Here is a 19,455-nt window from a genome sequence, read left to right on the forward strand (position 1 = left end):
GAATTTTCACACATTTCGAGTTGCAAACACCCCGAGTTGTACACATTTCGAGATCGCCTGTAAAGAATCTCAGCTACCATAAGCTCTTCTGGGCTTATCACTGATCAAATCTATTTTAAATAGTCTGAGTGCAGATGGCCAACGAAAGAAAAAAAGTTCATTGAAATCGGTTAATAAACATTAGAAATAGAGTTCGGTCAATTTGGATATTATAGTAAGGGTCGGGGTACAGTGGGTTGAAGTAGGGACGGATGGGGCCAATCATTAGAAAAATCTCGATCTTATATACAATATATACCAAAATTTCATTAAAATCGCATCATAAAAATCGAAAATATGGTCCGGTCAAGACATTTTTGGTTATATCTCAGATCAGGAAACATCGAGGGTAGAGGGCGATCCACCGTTAGAAAGGTCTCGACCTCAGCTACAACATACTAAAATTTAAAGAAAAAGCATCGTCTAGTATTCGAAATATTCGAGATCTACTAATTGAAAATCGATTTTTCGATTAATCGATCCTTCGATTTAATCGACTGAAATTGGGGTGTCATAAGGATTGTAGTATTCAACGAGAGCTTTTCAAAACACCAAAATTTTTCGAATTCCGATAATTAGAACCGGAGATATTGCTATTCGAAAATTGAATTTTTGACCCCCTTTAGCTCGGGTCAGGAGGGTCGGAGGACCTTAAGATCAGTATTTATCGAAAGCTCTTAGACTCAACTATAACATACTAAAATTTGAGATCGATCGATGCCATAGGAGCTGAGTTATTGAGAAAACAAAATTTGGGGGAGTTTCAAAATGACGGTAGGAGGGGGTGGAGGGGTGGGGGGCGGGTCTGACATCACTTACTTCTTGCCGCCCATCGACATTTAACCTTTGCCGAAAACCACTTGTCGATATCTCTTTCCGTTCTCTCTCCAGAAGTGGTTATACGACGGACGGACGGACGGGACGGGACGTCCACGAAAATCGAATTTTGGCGCATGATATTCGTGATCTATGAGTGTCAAAACGTGTAAATCCAAAATTTGGGCCCGATCTGACAAGGTCGGATTTCATCTGTGTCTACAAAAGCTGAGATTGTAAAGAATCTCAGCTAAAAACATATAAACAGAGGGTTTCAGTCAGCCCGTCAGCCACGGAGGCGAAATAGTCACCCGCATCGACGGTAACATAATTATAATAATTTGCTAGTGATTTCATGATTATAAAAAGGTAAGGGAAGTCTTTCAGGCTTCACACATAGTCTGGTTTCGAACATTTCATATTTTTCACATAATTCCTTTAATGAATCTGACCTATAGTAACAAAATATTTTATTCGAGTGGTAACTGACGTTATGTAGAATTTTTAAAGATTCAGGGAGATCACCTCCTTCCGGGCGCGTCGGTGTTTCGGGTGTTTCTCTTTTCAGGGACACGAAACACACAGGATTCTTTGCCAAAATATTTTACCAATAATTTTTTTAGCGTCCATTTTGGACCTTATAAAATCCAAAGTTCATACATTGTCAACATTGATACATATTTTTAATTGCTTCCAATTTTCTCAAATAATCCACATCTCTACCATCTTCGCTCAGAATTTCTATTATATCCTCCCTCCCTTTTAATTCCCTGTAGCACCCTATCAATACATGTCTTAAATCGTCTAAAGCGGTCTTCAGACTAAAGGTTTAGCCTAGTTCCCGAAGGTCTCAAAATCCTAAATAGCGAGCAAATTTCATTACTTTTTGAGAGCCTAATAAGGTAAAGTACCCTTACTCGACCGGGTTCCTCTATTCGACCGGTGGGTCAATTTTTTAATATTTGATGGTGAATTTCATCTATTTCTATGAATTTGTCACTGATTCGTATTATTTAAAGAATAATTGACCTATTAATGTTAGATCATATACAAAATATTATAGCAAATATAATTAAATTGAATAAATAAATCTACCGGTCGAATAGAGGAACCGGTCGAATAAAGGGTACTTTATCTTAGTTTATCTTTAATGATCCAATTCAAAGTTAAATTTTTCCAAAAAATCGTGTTTGATAAAAAATTAGAGCAGTTAAGCCATATGGCTAAGCCAGGTCTGACGCCCGTATAACGCTGTATTACAAAGACTATTTCCCAATCGCATTTAAAAAAAAAATAATAAATAAATAAATAAGTGTTTGACGCGTCTTTAAAAGTGAAAAATTAATTGTCAAAAATACAGAATTCTGCAAAATATTCTGCACTTTTGGTAGTATTTATTATGAAGATTGATATTTTTAGTTTAAACGACTGTAGGAGAGATCGGGGAAGAATTAGCTAGCGAATGAAATTTTTTCTTACAATTTGTGAAAAACATTTTAGAATCAGACTGATAAATATTTAAATAAATGTAAGGTAAAGTACCCTTTATTCGACCGGTTCCTCTATTCGACCGGTAGATTTATTTATTCAATTTAATTATATTTGCTATAATATTTTGTGTATGATCTAACATTAATAGGTCAATTATTCTTTAAATAATACGAATCAGTGACAAATTCATAGAAATTGATGAAATTCACCATCAAATATTCAAAAATTGACCCACCGGTCGAATAGAGGAACCCGGTCGAGTAAGGGTACTTTACCTTAGTCAATTACCCTGAATAAATAGATTTGATCCTTGGTTTGATCATTAATCATTCTAAGGAAAAATATAACACCCTAGTGTCTATTTATACCCCTAACAAATCCTGCTCCGATCTCACTTAATACAAAAAGACAAATTTTAAAGCATTTTATAATGTTTTTGCGGTCTTATAAAAAATAGTAATCATTTTTATAATTAAATTCTTGCTCAATCATATTTTTGTGCTTAAAAGTCTTAAAATACTGATTTAAATTCATCTATCTATCTGTACTACTTCAAGTGCTTTTAAGTTTTAAAATAAACGCAGATTTTTTTTCTATAAACCGATCTATTTTTGCGTGAAATTGCCCCGCTTTGGGGAACTTTGACTCATACAGTCATTCAGATATTTCTCACAATAGATTGGATAATTGTCCCTATTTTTATTAAACATAACCCCAACTGCATCTGACAGGGTGCATTCTGTTATTCTTGTTTATCATACTTTTATAAAACCAGGGCACAATAACTTTTGTTTATAGACATGTTTTCAAAATTTCCTATAAGATAGAGCAAGATGACTAGATCTAAATCTCACTCACTCTCATTGAAATGTCAAAAACATGTTTACTAAATAAAAGTTATTGTGCGTTTGGCATTACAATTCTGATATTCTTAATTTATTTTTAATTTTGCTGTTTTAATTTAAAGTATACAAAAAATTATAGAAAAAAATAAAAATAAGAATATTTAGTTAATGCTTAATATTCTTGTTTTTAAATTTGTCTTAAGCCATTGGCTGAAGGAAAATGCATATTGATATGGTTTTGCTATATAGTGCCAATTATTAACAAATTCACTCATAATATTATTACCTTTAAGTATCATACAATAAGCCTTAGATATCATAAAGAATACTTTTAGCTAGGAGTTTTTAAGCTTGGGTATGAGTTTATAAAATTTGTATGTTTCAACGTAGTTATTTTTGATCTGACGGAATGTTCTGAAACATCCAACTTCCGAAAGAGAGGCCTTTTTTAATTTTTGCTTCTATTTCTTCATTACGTTTGTAGAGTTCTTTCCATCAAATTTACAATGTATGTATTTATTAAAAAAATATCGAAATCGTATTGAAAATCTTCAGAAAAGAATTTCTAGTCCATACTCGAAACTTCTTGAAAATTGAAGAGCATAAAATAATATAAATGTTTATCTTAAAAAGTGTTTCTTTTCTAGATGTATTAAGGTAGGTTTTTAAATGTAACTCGAAAGGGAAGCCTTTCAGGTTTCACACATAGGGTAAATGTGCAAAATTTCGGCATAGTTGCATGCAGGCGCCAAAGTCTCAAGTTTGAAATGTAATATATTTAATAGAAATTGATTTTTTTATTCCTTTTACTTAAGGAGTGTTGCTTAGAACCTTGTAGACAGTTTATCGTCTTTATTTACTCTAAAATCATTCTTAATACATTTTAAAATGAATAAAAATGTAGACATAGGTTTGGTGCCTTATTTCGGCCACCTTCATCCTCATAGTTCCTTGCCCTTCAGGAATTCTTCCAATGCCTTTTTCACGTCATCTCGTTTGTCGAAGCTACATTTTTTGTTATTCTTTTGCATTGTATAATTTCTAGAGTATGTAAAAACTAAAAATTTATGGAAATTCGAGGAACAAAAAAGGTGGCCGAAATTGCAAGCTGGCCGGAATTTGGCACACTTACCCTACTCTGGCTTTAAACACTTTACATTTTTCCCATATTCCTTTAATTAAATATTCCTTTAATGAATCTAACCGGTGGCAATATTTTTATGCCAGTATTCAGTAGCACCTTAAAAAATAGGTAGAATAAATTGTATTGATCAAAATTTAATCCAGCAAAACTTTTAGTCTAGGATTATTATTTGGTATTAGCATATAAACGGTTAAGGTAAAGTACCCTTTATTCGACCGGTTCCTCTATTCGACCGGTAGATTTATTTATTCAATTTAATTATATTTGTTATAATATTTTGTGTATGATCTAACATTAATAGGTCAATTATTCTTTAAACTATACGAATCAGTGACAAATTCATAGAAATTGATGAAATTCACCATCAAATATTCAAAAATTGACCCACCGGTCGAATAGAGGAACCCGGTCGAGTAAGGGTACTTTACCTTACAATGATTATTTTCACTCAAAATCTAATTCCATCTCATTGCAAATCGACGAGCAATTGCACTAGATTAAAGCTAATATATTGTTTTGTTCTACATGATTAAACTTTTTTCGCTGTGCACCGAAACCTGTGCAATGTACACAGTATATTTTTCGCAAATCACCGAACAAAACGGCTTTTTTGTCAAACTAGACACCTTTTTGCTGGGTCTGAGCGTGAAAAATTTGTGTTGTGTGTGAAAGTGTTTTGCAATTTTACCCATTTTTATGTACTTCTCACTTGCATAATAACAAGGTATTTTCCATCTTTTTATTCTCTGAACTCAACTGCGCTAAAGATTGTGTGAAAATGGGTATTTAGAGATTAATTGAGAATCTCTATTAACCCGCCTTGCTTTTCGCATCGAGATGAAAATCTCCCGCCAAAACTGTTCTTCCTTGGCCTTTAAAATTATATCTGTTGAAAATAGTTTACACAATAGAGATGAAAAAGGGGGAAAATATGTTCCCACAACAATAGATGAACAATTATAATATAAATAGAGTCGTCATCCACTTAAAATTGGACCCCAGCTGAGAATAATGTGATTGTTTTGATATGCGATACCCACTCAAAATGGTTGTGGGTGAGATTCAAGGGTGGTACTTGTATTTCCCAGTTAATTCCATTCTTCCTCTTTTATTGAGAGGAGCCCAGCTAAACAATATAATTCTCCGTTGCAGTGACAAAACACCCTCACTTCATGGGGTTGTTGTGTGTCTGCAACTGGCTGTTGATAGAGGGTGTGAAGACTTTTGGCGCGTTCTTGTGATTCCTGCTTGGCTGGAGAGAAAAGCCGGAGAATTCAATCAGAATCCCTATTCCCTATTACTGAGGGGTGCCACATATGATGGGCATTTAGGGAGCAATTTTGATGGTACGAGACAAATTGACTCATCCCATAAGTGCAAATTGCTTGATACTCTCATTGGAAGTCAATCGGTCAGATTATGTAAATTGAACGCGTAATTGTGCAATGAATTTCACGGTGATACCTTTTTGTTCCTATATCTCAAGACCACCAGCAGCAGAGTGTGTGTGCCATGGAGCAGGAATCGGAGGTACTTGGAAGAAATACACTACCCGATATATGTTCATAAACATTTATATTTAATTTCGATTTCGTATTAGGGGAAAGCTGTCAGGCTTCGTACATACTCTGGCTCTGCAACACTTTATATTTCTTTCTGGTGGCAGCCAAAATCCCGAAAGCCAAAATCCCGAATTTTCAAAATCCTGAAATTAATGAAATTATATGGAGGAAAATGTTTAGAATAATTTCCTAAGACACAGAAGATTTCCCTTTGCCTCCAGCAAGCGCGGGTACAATCGTGGGAGTAGCTGTGACGGAATTTTGGCTTTCAGGATTTTGGCTTTCGGGATTTTCGCCCATTCGTGAGTTTGGCTTTCGGGATTTTGGCGTTCGGGATTTTGACCGGGACCCATTTCTTCCATACTCCTTTAATGAATTTGATCTTCTTTTTTATAAAATGTGTGACTTAACTCTTTCGTCTCTTTTGGCACTCTGAGTACCCACAGCAGCATATGTATATTCTGTGAAAAACTATGAATTTTAATTATTCAGAACTGATAAAAATCCGTTTCTTGTGGATGATTACAAAGTATAAGGATGTCCAAATGTAAAATCCCTGAGCTTAGATATTTTTGATTAAAAAAATGGTGAAATTGGATTGCAGCATTATGCTGCGGTCTGGAAAGAGTTAAGACTAGCTATTAAAATATATTGCCATAAATAGGTCAGATTTATTAAAGTAATATGGGAAAAATATAAAGTATTCGAAGCCTGTGTCTATACGAAGCCTGAAAATCTTTCCTTATTGGAAGAACCTGTGTGCCAAAACGAATATTTTTTACACGTTTTTTCTAGAACCTAGATTAGAAGATCTAAGAAGTTAATTTGCACAAAGGTGATTTTTTGGTTTTGTTAGTGGATTTTGTGAAAATTCTCAAAAATTCTGGAGCAAATAGTGACAGTCATAGCAATATTTGCCCACCCAAGAATCAAAATAGCTACCCTACAGAACCAAGTATTAAACAAGTCTTTTAGTTAACTTTTAAAAAACTTAAAGTGAGAATTTTCCGTTGAAATTCCTATAGACGCTCTTAAGATCCTTAAGAGTGCGCCACTTTACTTATAGTAATATGAGTGATGGAACCAAGAGCGTTATAAGCAAATAAAAAGATTTTTAGTCCTATAGTGCCTTACTTGAGGATTTCTACAAGACTATATTAAGAAAAAATTGTTTCTTGGGCAGTTTGATTGTCTTTCTTACGAGCTCTCGAAATTGAAAGAAATATCCAATTAGCAGATTTTTATAGTAAATTTATTACTCTATAATTTTGCAGCAGAACATTGGCCTCAATTCTGAGACCAAAATCAAGATCAAAATTTCAAGCTGTCAAATATTTTCAAAATCAAGATTTCGTATTCTGAAGCGCAGTAATTTTGGTTCCAAAATTGCAAATCTTGATATCGATACGGTTTGTGTCTTGGATTTCAAGATTCCAAGACATTTGACAGATTTGACATCTTGATCTTAATTTTTTGAGTTCAGAATATCAAAATCTTGAAAGTTTCTTGATCTTGATCTTGATTTTGGTCTCAGAATTGAGGCTATTATTACACACTTTTCAAAAATCATTTTGACAAGAATACACATAAAAAAATATTTCGTAAAACTGTTCGTTGAATTTTTACTGGATACTTATGAAATGCTCAGGAATTGTATTATTTAATTGTATTATTAATTATACCCATTAAAAATTTCGTAAAAACTGTACTATTTCACACTCATATTGTTCGTGATATGCTCGCTTAACAAAAATTTTTTGTTTTTTTTTACAAATATATGTTCGTAAATTTTGGTAAACATACAAAAAATGATCATAATGAAAAATGTCATTTGTTCGTAAAGTTTTGTCAAAAAAAAATTACAAACAAATGTTTGCAAAAGAACAAAAATGCTCGTCAAGAGAACAATGTTACAAAATATTTTTTTCATTTGCTGGTTTAGGAAAAGACAAATTTGGTGAACTAGAGTCAAATGGGTTTCCAGAAGAAAAAACTTTTAAATAAAAATCCTTTAAAACAAACAGCCGATTTGTGTTCAACGGATTCAAATTATACTAATTCAAATTATTATTTTAAAAACTAAGTTGATCTAAATGATCAAAATTAAAGGAATATATTAAAAAGCAGGGCTCTAAATTGTAATATATTTTGATTTTCAAAATTTCTTGTGCAAATCATTAAGACTAAAGGCTAAACTGTATGAGGTGTTCACTATGAGTCTTGAGGGTCTTGGGATTTCAAACTAATCTAATTTTTACCAAATCAAAAAATAATGTTTTTCTTTACAATTACTCAAAATAGGTTATTTTATTTATTTAGTTATTTACTTTTACTGCTCGAACAATCGGTTCTGAACCGGTAAAGAACCGGTTCATAGCCAATGAATAATTTTTACCCAAAAATCAATTCTATGGCTTTTTGAACAATTTTGGAGAATCTTTTGAATGATTTATGAATCGGTTCAAATCGGTTGAAAACCGGAAGTACTTTTGAGGTATATAGCATCTAAGTCACGAGTTCGAGCATTTCGCAAAGCCTGGGACGCTTTGCCACTCCTTTAATTTTATTTCTTAATTATTATAAAAGTTATATAACTGAAAAAACTGCACCCAATTCTCGAATATAATGTTCTCAGTTCTTCATGAGTTGGTTTTGCAAAACAATTTTATTCATATTGTTTAAAGATGTCGGACTAATTTAAGAGTATTAAACTCGAGGTAGAAATCTTTAACATTTCTGATTCGGCTAACTTTTCAATAACTTTTACTAATTTATATACTTCTGTTAGAAATTCTTTTTTCAAAATTACTAAAAATTCATTGTTCTGTTGTAAGTATTGATAGCAAATTTTAATATTGTCTATTATTGGATTTATTATTGTTTGTGCTTTAATATAGATAGAATTTAGAAAATTTGAAAAAAAGAATGAGCAAAATACTGTTACTCAACTGTTCTTCGTCGAAACTACCAAAAAATTATTAATCTAAGTGAAGCTAATTTTTAGTAGATGAGATTGTTAAGAATAATTCCTCTTTCGATTTTGAATGTGAGAAAGTGTCTTGGATTACGGGGAACTGGTGTGTTGTACCAAATAACTGGTTTTGTTCTTGACTTATTTTGTGTTTACATCCTAGGCAATTGTTTAATTGAATCAACAGTTTTTTTTTTATTAATTCTACACAACAAACAATTTTATTCTGTATAATAATATTAAGCTTCCGATTGAATATGCATTTGTGCTTTTAGTTCATAAGTAAAATTTGTTCAACTTTATGAAATTTTAATCAGAAAAAATACATGCACTAGCATATTGTGCTTAATAGTTCACAACAAGTGGCCATGCAGTGTTTGAAACTGAACTATTTCTCACCATTTTTTGCCTGTCGAATCAATTTTCGCACCACTATTTCATATCCACAAATTTAAATTGCATTAAACGCCTTAAGGTGTCATGTAGAATCCAATATTGGAAATTTCAGAGTCATATCAATTGGTTACTTTCGACACCAAGCGCGCATTCAACACTCTCTTTGGCAATGGTGTTGGTCATTCAGTAATTGTTGGAAAAGATTTTGTTATCCGGTGCCCAGTGGAGCTGGGGACAAAAAACAGTGTAACACATTTATTGGTGCAATTGATCGATGTATTGAGGTGTTGTCACCCATCTGGATCCGATTGAGTATAAATAGTTTGGCGGGTTGGATGAGGAAGGCAGTCAAGTTTGTGGTTCCAGTGGAGAAAGACATTGAGGAATATTGTGTGGCAGTTTGGGTTTTTGGGGCTGCAAAAGTGTTCAATATATTCTTTTGGATTTTAAACGTGTCAGGATGGTGAGGAATTTCTGGGTGTGGCAATTGCTGGCCGTGAGCCTTGTGATCACGGTATGCTATGCCGGAGGACATGGTGGAGGACATGGTGGAGGACATGGGGGTGGACATGGAGGTGGTGGTGGAGGAGGACACAGCAGTAGCTTCGATGAGGGTGGCGGAAGTGAACATGGAAGTGATCATCACAGTGAACATGGGTCCAAGGGGGGAAAGAAATACGATTCTGGACATCATTTTGATAAGGGAGACAAGGGCAGTTATGGCAAAGAGGAAGAATCTGGACACCATGGTGAGGAGGGTGGTCACAAAAAATCCAGCTACGATGAAGCTGGAGAACATGGATCTCACCATGAGTCCAAAAAGGGCTCAAAAGGAGGTAAATTCGGCCACAAGAAGGGACACAAGAAGGGTTCCGAAACCTCAGGATATCACCACAAATCTGGAAAGGATAACTACCATAAGGAACACAAATTCTACGATGATGCCCACAATGAAGGCAAACACTCCAAACACGGTGGCTTCCATGAGCATCATTCCAAGAAGGGTGGTGATCACAAGAAGGGAGGCAAACACGACTCTGGCTTTGCCGAGGGACACAAGGGCAAGAAGGGACATCACGATAAGGGACACTACGATGATGGCCACAAAGGTAATTATCTTACTATAGCTTCTTCTATCAGTGCTAAAATTACATATCCAACTCATCCCAGGTTACAAGGGACATCACGGACACGAAAGTCACCACTCTCACCATGAAGATTTCGGGAAGAAGGGTGGCTCTTCCGGCGGAAGTGAACACGGCTTCAGCTCTGGTCACGGAGGCGGCGGTGGTGGAGGACATGGTGGCGGTCATGGTGGTGGTCATGGTCACCATTAAGTCCATCCTTCAGTGAATCTCTCTTCAGAGATTCACTGAATCATCGAGCAACAGACCTGAAACAAGCCTAGAGAGGAGTGATAATGTGATTACCTGTATTATATAGATAGACCAATTTTCTCTTTCCAATAAAATAAGTCAATAATCTGTAGCACTTGCATTTCTCAATTAACATTTCACGCCGATATGATTGCAACGGGGCTTATTATCGTAATTGTTGCCATTAAATCACAAATTTTATAACATTTAATTAGCACTGTTCATTATATCGCAAAACACGATCAATATTTTAATGACTTCATCAATGTTGTTCTAAGACTTCACTGGAAATCGCAATTTTCCTATGAGAAAGTAAGAATCCATTAAGAATTGCTTTTCCTACTAATTTTCTTTATTAACTTTGCAACAGAATTTGGAACTTTTTTAAATTTTGAAAAAACGATTTTTAATAAAGCGCATTTTAAGATACTCAAACTTCTTGATTAGTATATAAATTAATAATAATGTTTTTCGGTTGGCGAATCCTTATATAAAATATATTTTCATAAAACTACAAACAAATAAAATCAAATATTCTTTTGGGTCCCGGTCAAAATCCCGAAAGCCAAAATCCCGAAAGCCAAAATCCCGAAAGCCAAAATCCCGAAAGTCAAAATCCCGAACGCCAAAAGCCCGAACGCCAAAATCCCGAAAGCCAAAATCCCGAAAGTCAAAATCTCGAACGCCAAAATCCCAAAAGCCAAAATCCCCAAAAGCCAAAATCCTGAAAGCCAAAATCCCGAATTCTTAAAAGTGTCATAGCTACTCCCACGATTGTACCCGCGCTTGCTGGAAGCAAAGGGAAATTTTCTGTGTCTTGGGAAATTATTCTGAACATTTTCCTCCATATAATTTTATCTCTTTCATGATTTTGAACATTAGGGATTTTGGCTTTCGGAATTTTGGCCTTTTCGGGATTTTGGCGTTCGGGATTTTGGCTTTCGAGATTTTGGCTTTCGGAATTTTGGCATTCGGGATTTTGGCTTTCGAGATTTTGGCTTTCGGGATTTTGACTGCCACCGATTTTTTTCACAATACATTGGTATTGTATGAAAAATAACAATGATTACACAGTCGGTAACGAGGCTTCTCTGTCAATTTACTTTAGCTTTAGAGGTTTTTTTTATCAACGCTAAGCTGGCGGTGATTACAGAATATCGTAAAGTTTAAATTAACGATTGGTATACCATTTTAGTAACGAAATCAACTTTTTTAGACTTACCTGGAAAACATCTGTTAAATACATCTAATTTTCTTTTAAAATTTGCTCCTGAATACGTTCTTCAGGGAGGCTTAAAGTTTGAAATTTAAACTTTAGGGGAAACTGGGGCACCACCAAACACGGAGTACCACCAAACAGTAATTTTTATTTCTAAACTACTTGGACTAGCTCGACCATTCCTTCAGTGGACAAGCATCCCTATAGTGTCTATAAATTCCTATAGGTCTTATCCTCTGAAGTCAAATATCCGATTAAAAAATCGTAGTGTTTGGTGGTACCCCGTGTTTGGCGGTGCCCCAGTTTCCCCTAATCTGTAAAACCTTAAAATGAATTGAATGTCAGAAGTACATATCGCTAGTTACAAAGTCATTTGAAGCTCTAATAAATGGAATGTCTAAACAGGGAATTTACTTTCCTCTGAATTTCTTCCAATTAAGTGTCAATTAAGTTATTGCTTCAAAGTATTTATATTTATTTCGCTCCTTGAAAATTGTAAGGGACTAACAGGGCTAGCTCACTTTTTGCGATTTTGGGATTTCAATTAACTAAGAAAGTGAATTTAATAAACTTAAAAGTGATATGAGTCATTGAATTTCATTATAAGAAGTATTTTTTTGAAATTGTACACTAATTTGGTTGCTTATGCAATTTGTTTAAAGTAAAGGGCACAAAATAGATTTGTAATGTTCGTAAAATGTTCGCCAGGCAAACAAAAATTTACGAACAAATGACAAAATTTTACGAACATTGTGAGTTTGTGAACATTTACGAACAAATGTTTGTAAAAGTACAAAAAATGTACTTCAAGTGATCTTGTTACGAACAATGTTTGTGAAAAAAGTATAAGCCTTTACGAACTTGTTTGTGGGTTATAATATTTACGAGCATATCGTAAGTCCTAAATAAGAATTGACAAACATTTATGTTACGAAAATTTTTTTTCTGTGTAATAGATTAATGAAATTCGAGAATTATTTTAATGCTTTTTATTAACTTTAATTTTAACAATAACTTGAAGAATACTTAAAGTAAGTTTTACATCGGATTATCATTTTTTGTGAACCACTCTTAAGGTCCAATTCAAAAACCATGCCTGAAGCAGTTAGGGAGAAATGGGTTATCTTTGAATTGGGGCACCTTTGAAATGTGGTTTATTCCAGGGGCCTCTCGACATTTCATTTTTTTATACGTTTTTGCATAGAGGCACTGAGGACTATTGGCAAGTTTTTTCCTAAAGAGAATTGACTTATCAGTCTCATATATTTCGAAATCGTGAATTAAAAGCTATCTAAAAATATATATGTATTTCACAATGTTCACCAAGAACCCCGAGCAAATTTGTTTAAGTCGCGGAGCAATAGCTGCAAAATTTTTACAAAAAAAAGTGAAAAATAGCTCCACTTTTTATTAGGCTTGATGGGCCCCTGGTTTTTTCTCTTATTTTTAAAATGAAACTGAGTCTAATAAGTCAATTTACATTCACATTTGGTTTATGGATCTAAATTATAAACATGGTAAGATTCAGTCTCATTTAAAAATAGGCGAAAAAAGCCTATTTCAAAGGTGTTAAAGGTACACCACTTTCCCAGACACTTTTCCTTTCTTGAATTTCTTCGGTTAATTTCATTGAACTCAAACAGCATAAACAATTTTCGAAAAAATGAACTAGTTTAATTTATCAAAGAAAATATCTTACCGTAAAAAGCATTAAAAGGGCTTCAACTACTTCCAATTAGTTCGATCAATTCAAGTTCAATCACTTCGGGAAGTACAAAAGCAATTCCGTATCAAATCAACCAGTAAAACTTACGAAATCAATTCCATGCGATTAACGTCGACATGGGTGTTTTTTATTAAATAATCGGATTAAGCCAAGCTCAACTTGATATCATTTTTCTTTAATTTGAAATATATACAATTTTCGCATATATAGAAATCACCTAAGATGAAAAAGAAGAAACTGAGAAACTAAAATCCAATTACTTTGTATCTCCAATGAAAAGCCTTATCGGCAAAAAAAAATAAGAAGCTGAAGGAGGAGTAAAAAAGAACCGAAAAGCGCCCAAAAATCTAAAGATGATCTTAATCTTTTAGAGTTGAAAGCGACTTGTATGATCGGGATAGATTTCAAGAGAGCAAATTACCAGTTTTTGAGATGAATGGTTTGTAAAGTAGGGCTTAAGTAAATTATAATATCATTAAGTTGTTTTCTTTCTAAAACTAACCCCTTCAGAAAATTAATGCTATATATGTTCTGCTCAGGGACTTGAGATGCTTAGCATGTGCTGTTGAGCTGGAAAAGGAGCAAAGGAGATGGTTAAGAGATAAATCACATAAGTCGATTTACTCTGTCCGCCTTAAGTTCACCAAATGACTCTAGTTTTCTTTTAACCTCGGTGCAGATTTGACTAGAGAAAGCGGAATGCTAAAAAAAAAACCAGAAATCTCTTTTAGGTCATTTTAATGTTCTGGGAAGTAAAAAGTGTGAGAGGATGGAGAGGATGATAAGGTGAGGAAAGAATATGGAATTATTACTTTGAGGACGAAATATTATTATCAGTTTTCGTGTCGGAGATAGACATCTCTTTCTGGTAATTCCTTCACGCGATAGAGATAGAGTCAGAGGGACATCAGAGTGGATCTGGAAGCTCCGCCCAAGAGCTTCTCAATAGTAAATATTACATCAAAATACTATATATCTACATCTCTTCATGGCTTTCCCTTCGGAATCCTATTTGAGCGCATAATATTGTCCCCTTTGCATAACTCTTCGTTCTTGCTCTCGCTCTTCCCGGAGGATATTTTTCACTCCTACTCCACGTTTCGTTTTTGCGTCTGCCAAAGTCGGAAGAGGTGTCATCATCTTTTTCAAACACACATCCAGAGAGTGAGATGGTGATACAATCTCACTTAATAATAACGAAATGAATGGGGGAAATGTAATTTCGTTAATGGTGATTTATTCATGTCAAAAACAGAATTATCCCTTTATTCACGCTCTCTGTATTAATTTAACATTTGACATCCCTATTAAATCCTCCCTAGCGACACCGGACAAAAATTTCACAATTTCTTAATTCATTATACTTATCCATGTGCCCAGATCAAAAGTTTATTTTTCTATGGTTTTAACTTGGATTTTCATATTTATTTTTTAGTTTATTGAAAAAGGTTTAGGAAAATATTAAAACGTATAGACTTTTGATTTATAATTTTTTTTTAAATTTCCGTTTAGAACAGGGAAATTTAGGTCGAATTTCTAAATTTAATATAGGACATTTATAGCTTTCATGAATCTCCTAAAACGTCTAAAGTTTCAGAAGATCGGAGCTAGCAATATAGACCCAGAAATAATGAAATTTTGAAACCGTTTTTTTTTAAATTATTTTCTTTATAGAAGATTATGTTAATTCTGAACAATTGGTTTTCCAAAATTTATATACTTTGAGTGTTGCCAGAATAATTTAGATCTGGCTGAACACCAATCTCTCTTTCGTTTGGTAAGTTATCCAAGAATTCTGTTTCTTATTTTTTTGAAGAGAATTGTGCTTTTTGAGTCACTTACCAAAAGTTTTTTCTTTCAAAAAAAAAAAAAGTCTGCGCTGCTCTTTTTGTGTCTATAAAAACAACTTATGGAAAATATTTAAAAATCACATTTTACGTTAAAATTGAGGAATTTATTTGTTATATAAAGTTGTAGAAGATTAAATTCCTTATAAAAATATATCAACTGGATATTTATTTCATAATAAGAGTTTATAAAGCGAATTTAAATGTTACAAATTACCCCATATATGTCAATATTTGTCTTAAACAGTAGTGAGAATGCTCGCAAAATTAACTTTAGAATATAATTCAAAAAACTCACTTTCCTTCGAATTAACCCTTTAAGGACGATTGGGTCACCGGTGACCCAAAAATGAAATTTTTCCTACGGCCTTCTGAAGTTGTATTTTGCTCTAAAAAGTTAGAAAAAATGATTTTTTCTGACCCTCAATTTTTGACCTGCTCGTCCTTAAAGGGTTAAAAGAAAATGTACAGCGCTAATTTTCCTGGTAAAAATATTCTAAATTGGAAATCTTTCGGATCCACTGCGATAACGTGAAAAACTAAAATGTCCGTTTGGTCATATTTTGCTCCAGAGGTTCCTCCACATACAAATTTTTTGATCTGCGTTAAAAATAATCATTAAAAATTCCAAATAGACACACAAATCTTTCATTTTTATAAAGAATAAATGCAAAAGTTATCAATATTAACTTATTAATTTAGCATTTGCCAAATATATATTTTTTTATTTTGCAGCTCTAAAAACATTTAATCTTTACTTTAAATATTTGATTATCAAATTGATCAAAATATTTCAGTTATAGGGGAGGGTGGGGCAGCTTCACTTAGCTGAACCTTTTTTCTGGAGTCATTTGTCAAACTAATATAAACCATATCCTAATAAACTATATGCGTTAGTTTCTGTTGAGTATTGATTATCTAAAAATACACAGGACAATTTCTAAATATTTATTTTTCTACTACGCCATCCTCTCCTAGTGTAAAATTATAGACTCTATATACTATAAATTAAAATTTTAAACATTTTTTTTCATCGAAATATTTATTAAATAACATTACAAGTTTAAAAAAAAGTTTAGATAAAAGTAAAAACAGAGAAATATGAAAAGCAAAATTGTGCTTGATTCATGAAAATAATTAAGTTGCCATATTATACGATAAAATTAAAATTTGCATTTTACAACCATAAATTGTTTACAAAATAGATCCATTAAATAAACAAGAAATTCGGAAAATGAAAATTTATTTAAGCTTTTATTTTTTTATATTTTTTTTAATTTGACGTTATCAATAAAAATGTTAGAAATAATAATGATTTCTTATACAGTAGACTCTCTCAAATTCGGGCATATAGGACCGAAATGTCAGCCGAATTAGACAGAAATTCGGGCGACATGTGCTTATAGATATTGAGTTTACACACTCATATATATCGTAAATTGCATGAAAATCCCTCCATAATGCAAAATCACATCAAAACTAAGACAAACCATGCTAAATTTGAGCATATTTGATTCATTTGATAATCATAATCAAACTTTAAAAATGACAACAAACTTTTTTCAAATGTAACCGCTGCCCGAAATAAAAAGTAGCCCGATCTTAAAAGAGCCGAATTTGCGAGAGTCTACTGTATATACATTATGTATTCCAAAGGCAGGTCATTAAAACTCTTAAAACTTTTCGTACTTTTGTAATAGTACAAATATTAAAAAAAATCAAATAGTGTTACTACTGTGTCATTTAATTTTAAAACTGGGGTGGAATGATAACTTTATGATATACTATCGAATCGATAGTATTGATAATTTTATATCAATTTTATATAAAATTTAATACCGGACCTCGAGGGATAGCGACTTAAAATTTAAGTAATTTTGTGTTGTCGCTACTGAGTTCAGTACTATGTACTATTTTTTTTCAGTACTATTTTATATTTACGCAGTATTTGAAGTTTATTTGTGCTTATGATTCAATATGTAAATGGTTTAGCATGGTAATATAAAAAGTTTATTAAATAATGCTGTGATTAAACGATCACAATTTTTTTTAATGTGTTCAATATTAATTGATTTTAAAAAAATGATGACAAAGAGTCCCACTCTGCGAAACGCTCGAATTCGGAACTTAGATGCTGTATTTCAAAAGCACTTTCTCATCATTTTCCGTTTATCGGTTCACATTATATTTGAACCATTTGAATCTCTTCACAATTTACTCAAAACATGGTCCAAAATGGCTTAGGAGAAATATAATATTATTTTTGAGTGAAAGTAGCTTAAAGGTTCTATACCGATTCATTTTACCTGTTCATAATCGACTTGAATGTGTTTAATATTAAAAATTCAAAAACCTTTCCAACGAGCCCAAACATTACCTCATTCAGTTGATAAATACGCTCTCTAGAGCCTTTTTAACCATTGATCTTAAAACAACGTTAATATGAACAATTCAACGGTATTATTCGCTCATGGACGAAATATCCGCCTGGGTAATCTCTTAAACATATCCAAAAATATAATACGTCCACGCGTTTTTAGAACTATTTTTTAGAGTTCAATCGGTCCTGCTGGCTACACCACGAGGTTAAAAAAATATCCAAAAATGACAAAAATTGCAATACGGGTTTTCCAAATCCAATCGGTTCTGGAACTCCAAGTCTCTATCTTCAACCGTTTGATCTCTAGTTAGGATGACAGTCGGACGACAATTAGCGTGGTGTCAAAAACATGATAGTTAAGATCAGTGGCGCGTACAGGGTGAAATGCCTAGTCAGTAATTGGTTAAGGTGGGCCCTGGTATGCCAAGAACAAAATTGTGAAAATCAACGAAAATTTGCTTATTCAAAAATTTATTCCACTTGTGGGAACTATTTATCGAGGAAACTTTGTTTTTTTTTATCTATGTCTGCGCCAACTTTGACGGATTTAGACAAAGAGGTACAAAAACGTTCTCATGGATCTAAATATAGTTTTTTACGAGCAAATATCTAAAGCGGCCTTCAAACTAGAGGTTTAGACCAGTTCCCGAAGGTCTCAAAATCCTGAATAGTGAGCAATTTTATTGCTTTTTGAGAACCTAATAAGTTATCTTTAATAATCCAATCCTAAGTTATAGTTTTCCAAAAAAATCGTAATTGATAAGAAATTTAAGCAGTTAAGCCAGGGGGTGACATTATCTCTAAAAATGCGAAAGTTTTAGTGTAATTTTTTTTCTTGTTTTCGTACATATTCCACGAGATATCTCCGAAACTATGTAGGTTGCCAATTTGGGGTTTTCGGTTGCCTATTCTATATTAAAGTAGCTTTTATTTATTTTCTAATTCATTCTACAATGACAGAAAACAGCTGATAAACTCAAAAGTTTTTCCGGCACCTTAGAAACAAATGGGAAACATAGGAAACGTCATGCCCCTGAGTTAAGCCATATGGCTAAGTATTAAGTCTGAAGCCCGTATAAAATAGGAAGCCAGATTTTAGTTTTTCATTTTTGTAATTCTCTTGAGAAGATTGTATCAAGCTATTCATTTAAAATTCACCAATATCCATTTCTGCATCGTTTTTTATGATCTCAAATTTCCAAAATTCTACCAAAATATATATGACCCCTGAGGAGAAAGTGGTCTGCCTTTGAATGCGACAGCTTTTGAATGTTTCAATTTTTCTTTTATTTCTCAAAGCAAAAATTATATTTTGTGAACTATAGTTAATACTATTAACTATTTTTTTACTAACTCTGATTAACAAAATGGAATTTTAGCTTTGGGAAAGAAGAGAAAAATTGAAGCTTTGAGGCTACCGCATTCAAAGGCAGGCCGTTTTCCCCTATATAACTCAAAATCGAGGGGTTACTATTCTCTCTGTGGAGTTCGAGTAGTAAAATTTTATAAAAAATAAAATAAATTGAGGTTATTTGAAGTTTGAAAATAAGTGAAAACATATTCAGTTTAATTTCATTTTTCTAACAAAAATCTTAGTTTCTAATTAAATTACTTAGTTCAGTAAACATTAAAATACATATTCC

General features: G+C 33.1%; 1 protein-coding gene across 1 annotated transcript; it reads left to right on the forward strand.

Annotated features, from left to right (window-relative positions):
* The first annotated feature begins 9,619 nt into the window (after window positions 1-9,619).
* LOC129805632 (keratin, type I cytoskeletal 9-like) lies at window positions 9,620-10,747 on the forward strand. The gene is made up of 2 exons (XM_055853674.1): window positions 9,620-10,373; window positions 10,435-10,747. The coding sequence occupies exons 1-2, from the start codon at window positions 9,725-9,727 to the stop codon at window positions 10,599-10,601; spliced, it is 816 nt and encodes a 271-aa protein (XP_055709649.1). The 5' UTR covers window positions 9,620-9,724; the 3' UTR covers window positions 10,602-10,747.
* The last annotated feature ends 8,708 nt before the right edge of the window (window positions 10,748-19,455 follow it).

This window comes from Phlebotomus papatasi, chromosome 3 (genome assembly GCF_024763615.1).
Source record: "Phlebotomus papatasi isolate M1 chromosome 3, Ppap_2.1, whole genome shotgun sequence".
In the NCBI taxonomy this organism is placed as follows: domain Eukaryota; kingdom Metazoa; phylum Arthropoda; class Insecta; order Diptera; family Psychodidae; genus Phlebotomus; species Phlebotomus papatasi.

Excerpts from the sequence above, each read along its gene's own strand:
- LOC129805632 (XM_055853674.1), top strand. The coding sequence starts at position 9,725 with ATGGTGAGGAATTTCTGGGTGTGGCAATTGCTGGCCGTGAGCCTTGTG. Across the intron at positions 10,374-10,434 it reads CTACGATGATGGCCACAAAG|GTTACAAGGGACATCACGGA; the intron begins GTAATTATCTTA and ends AACTCATCCCAG.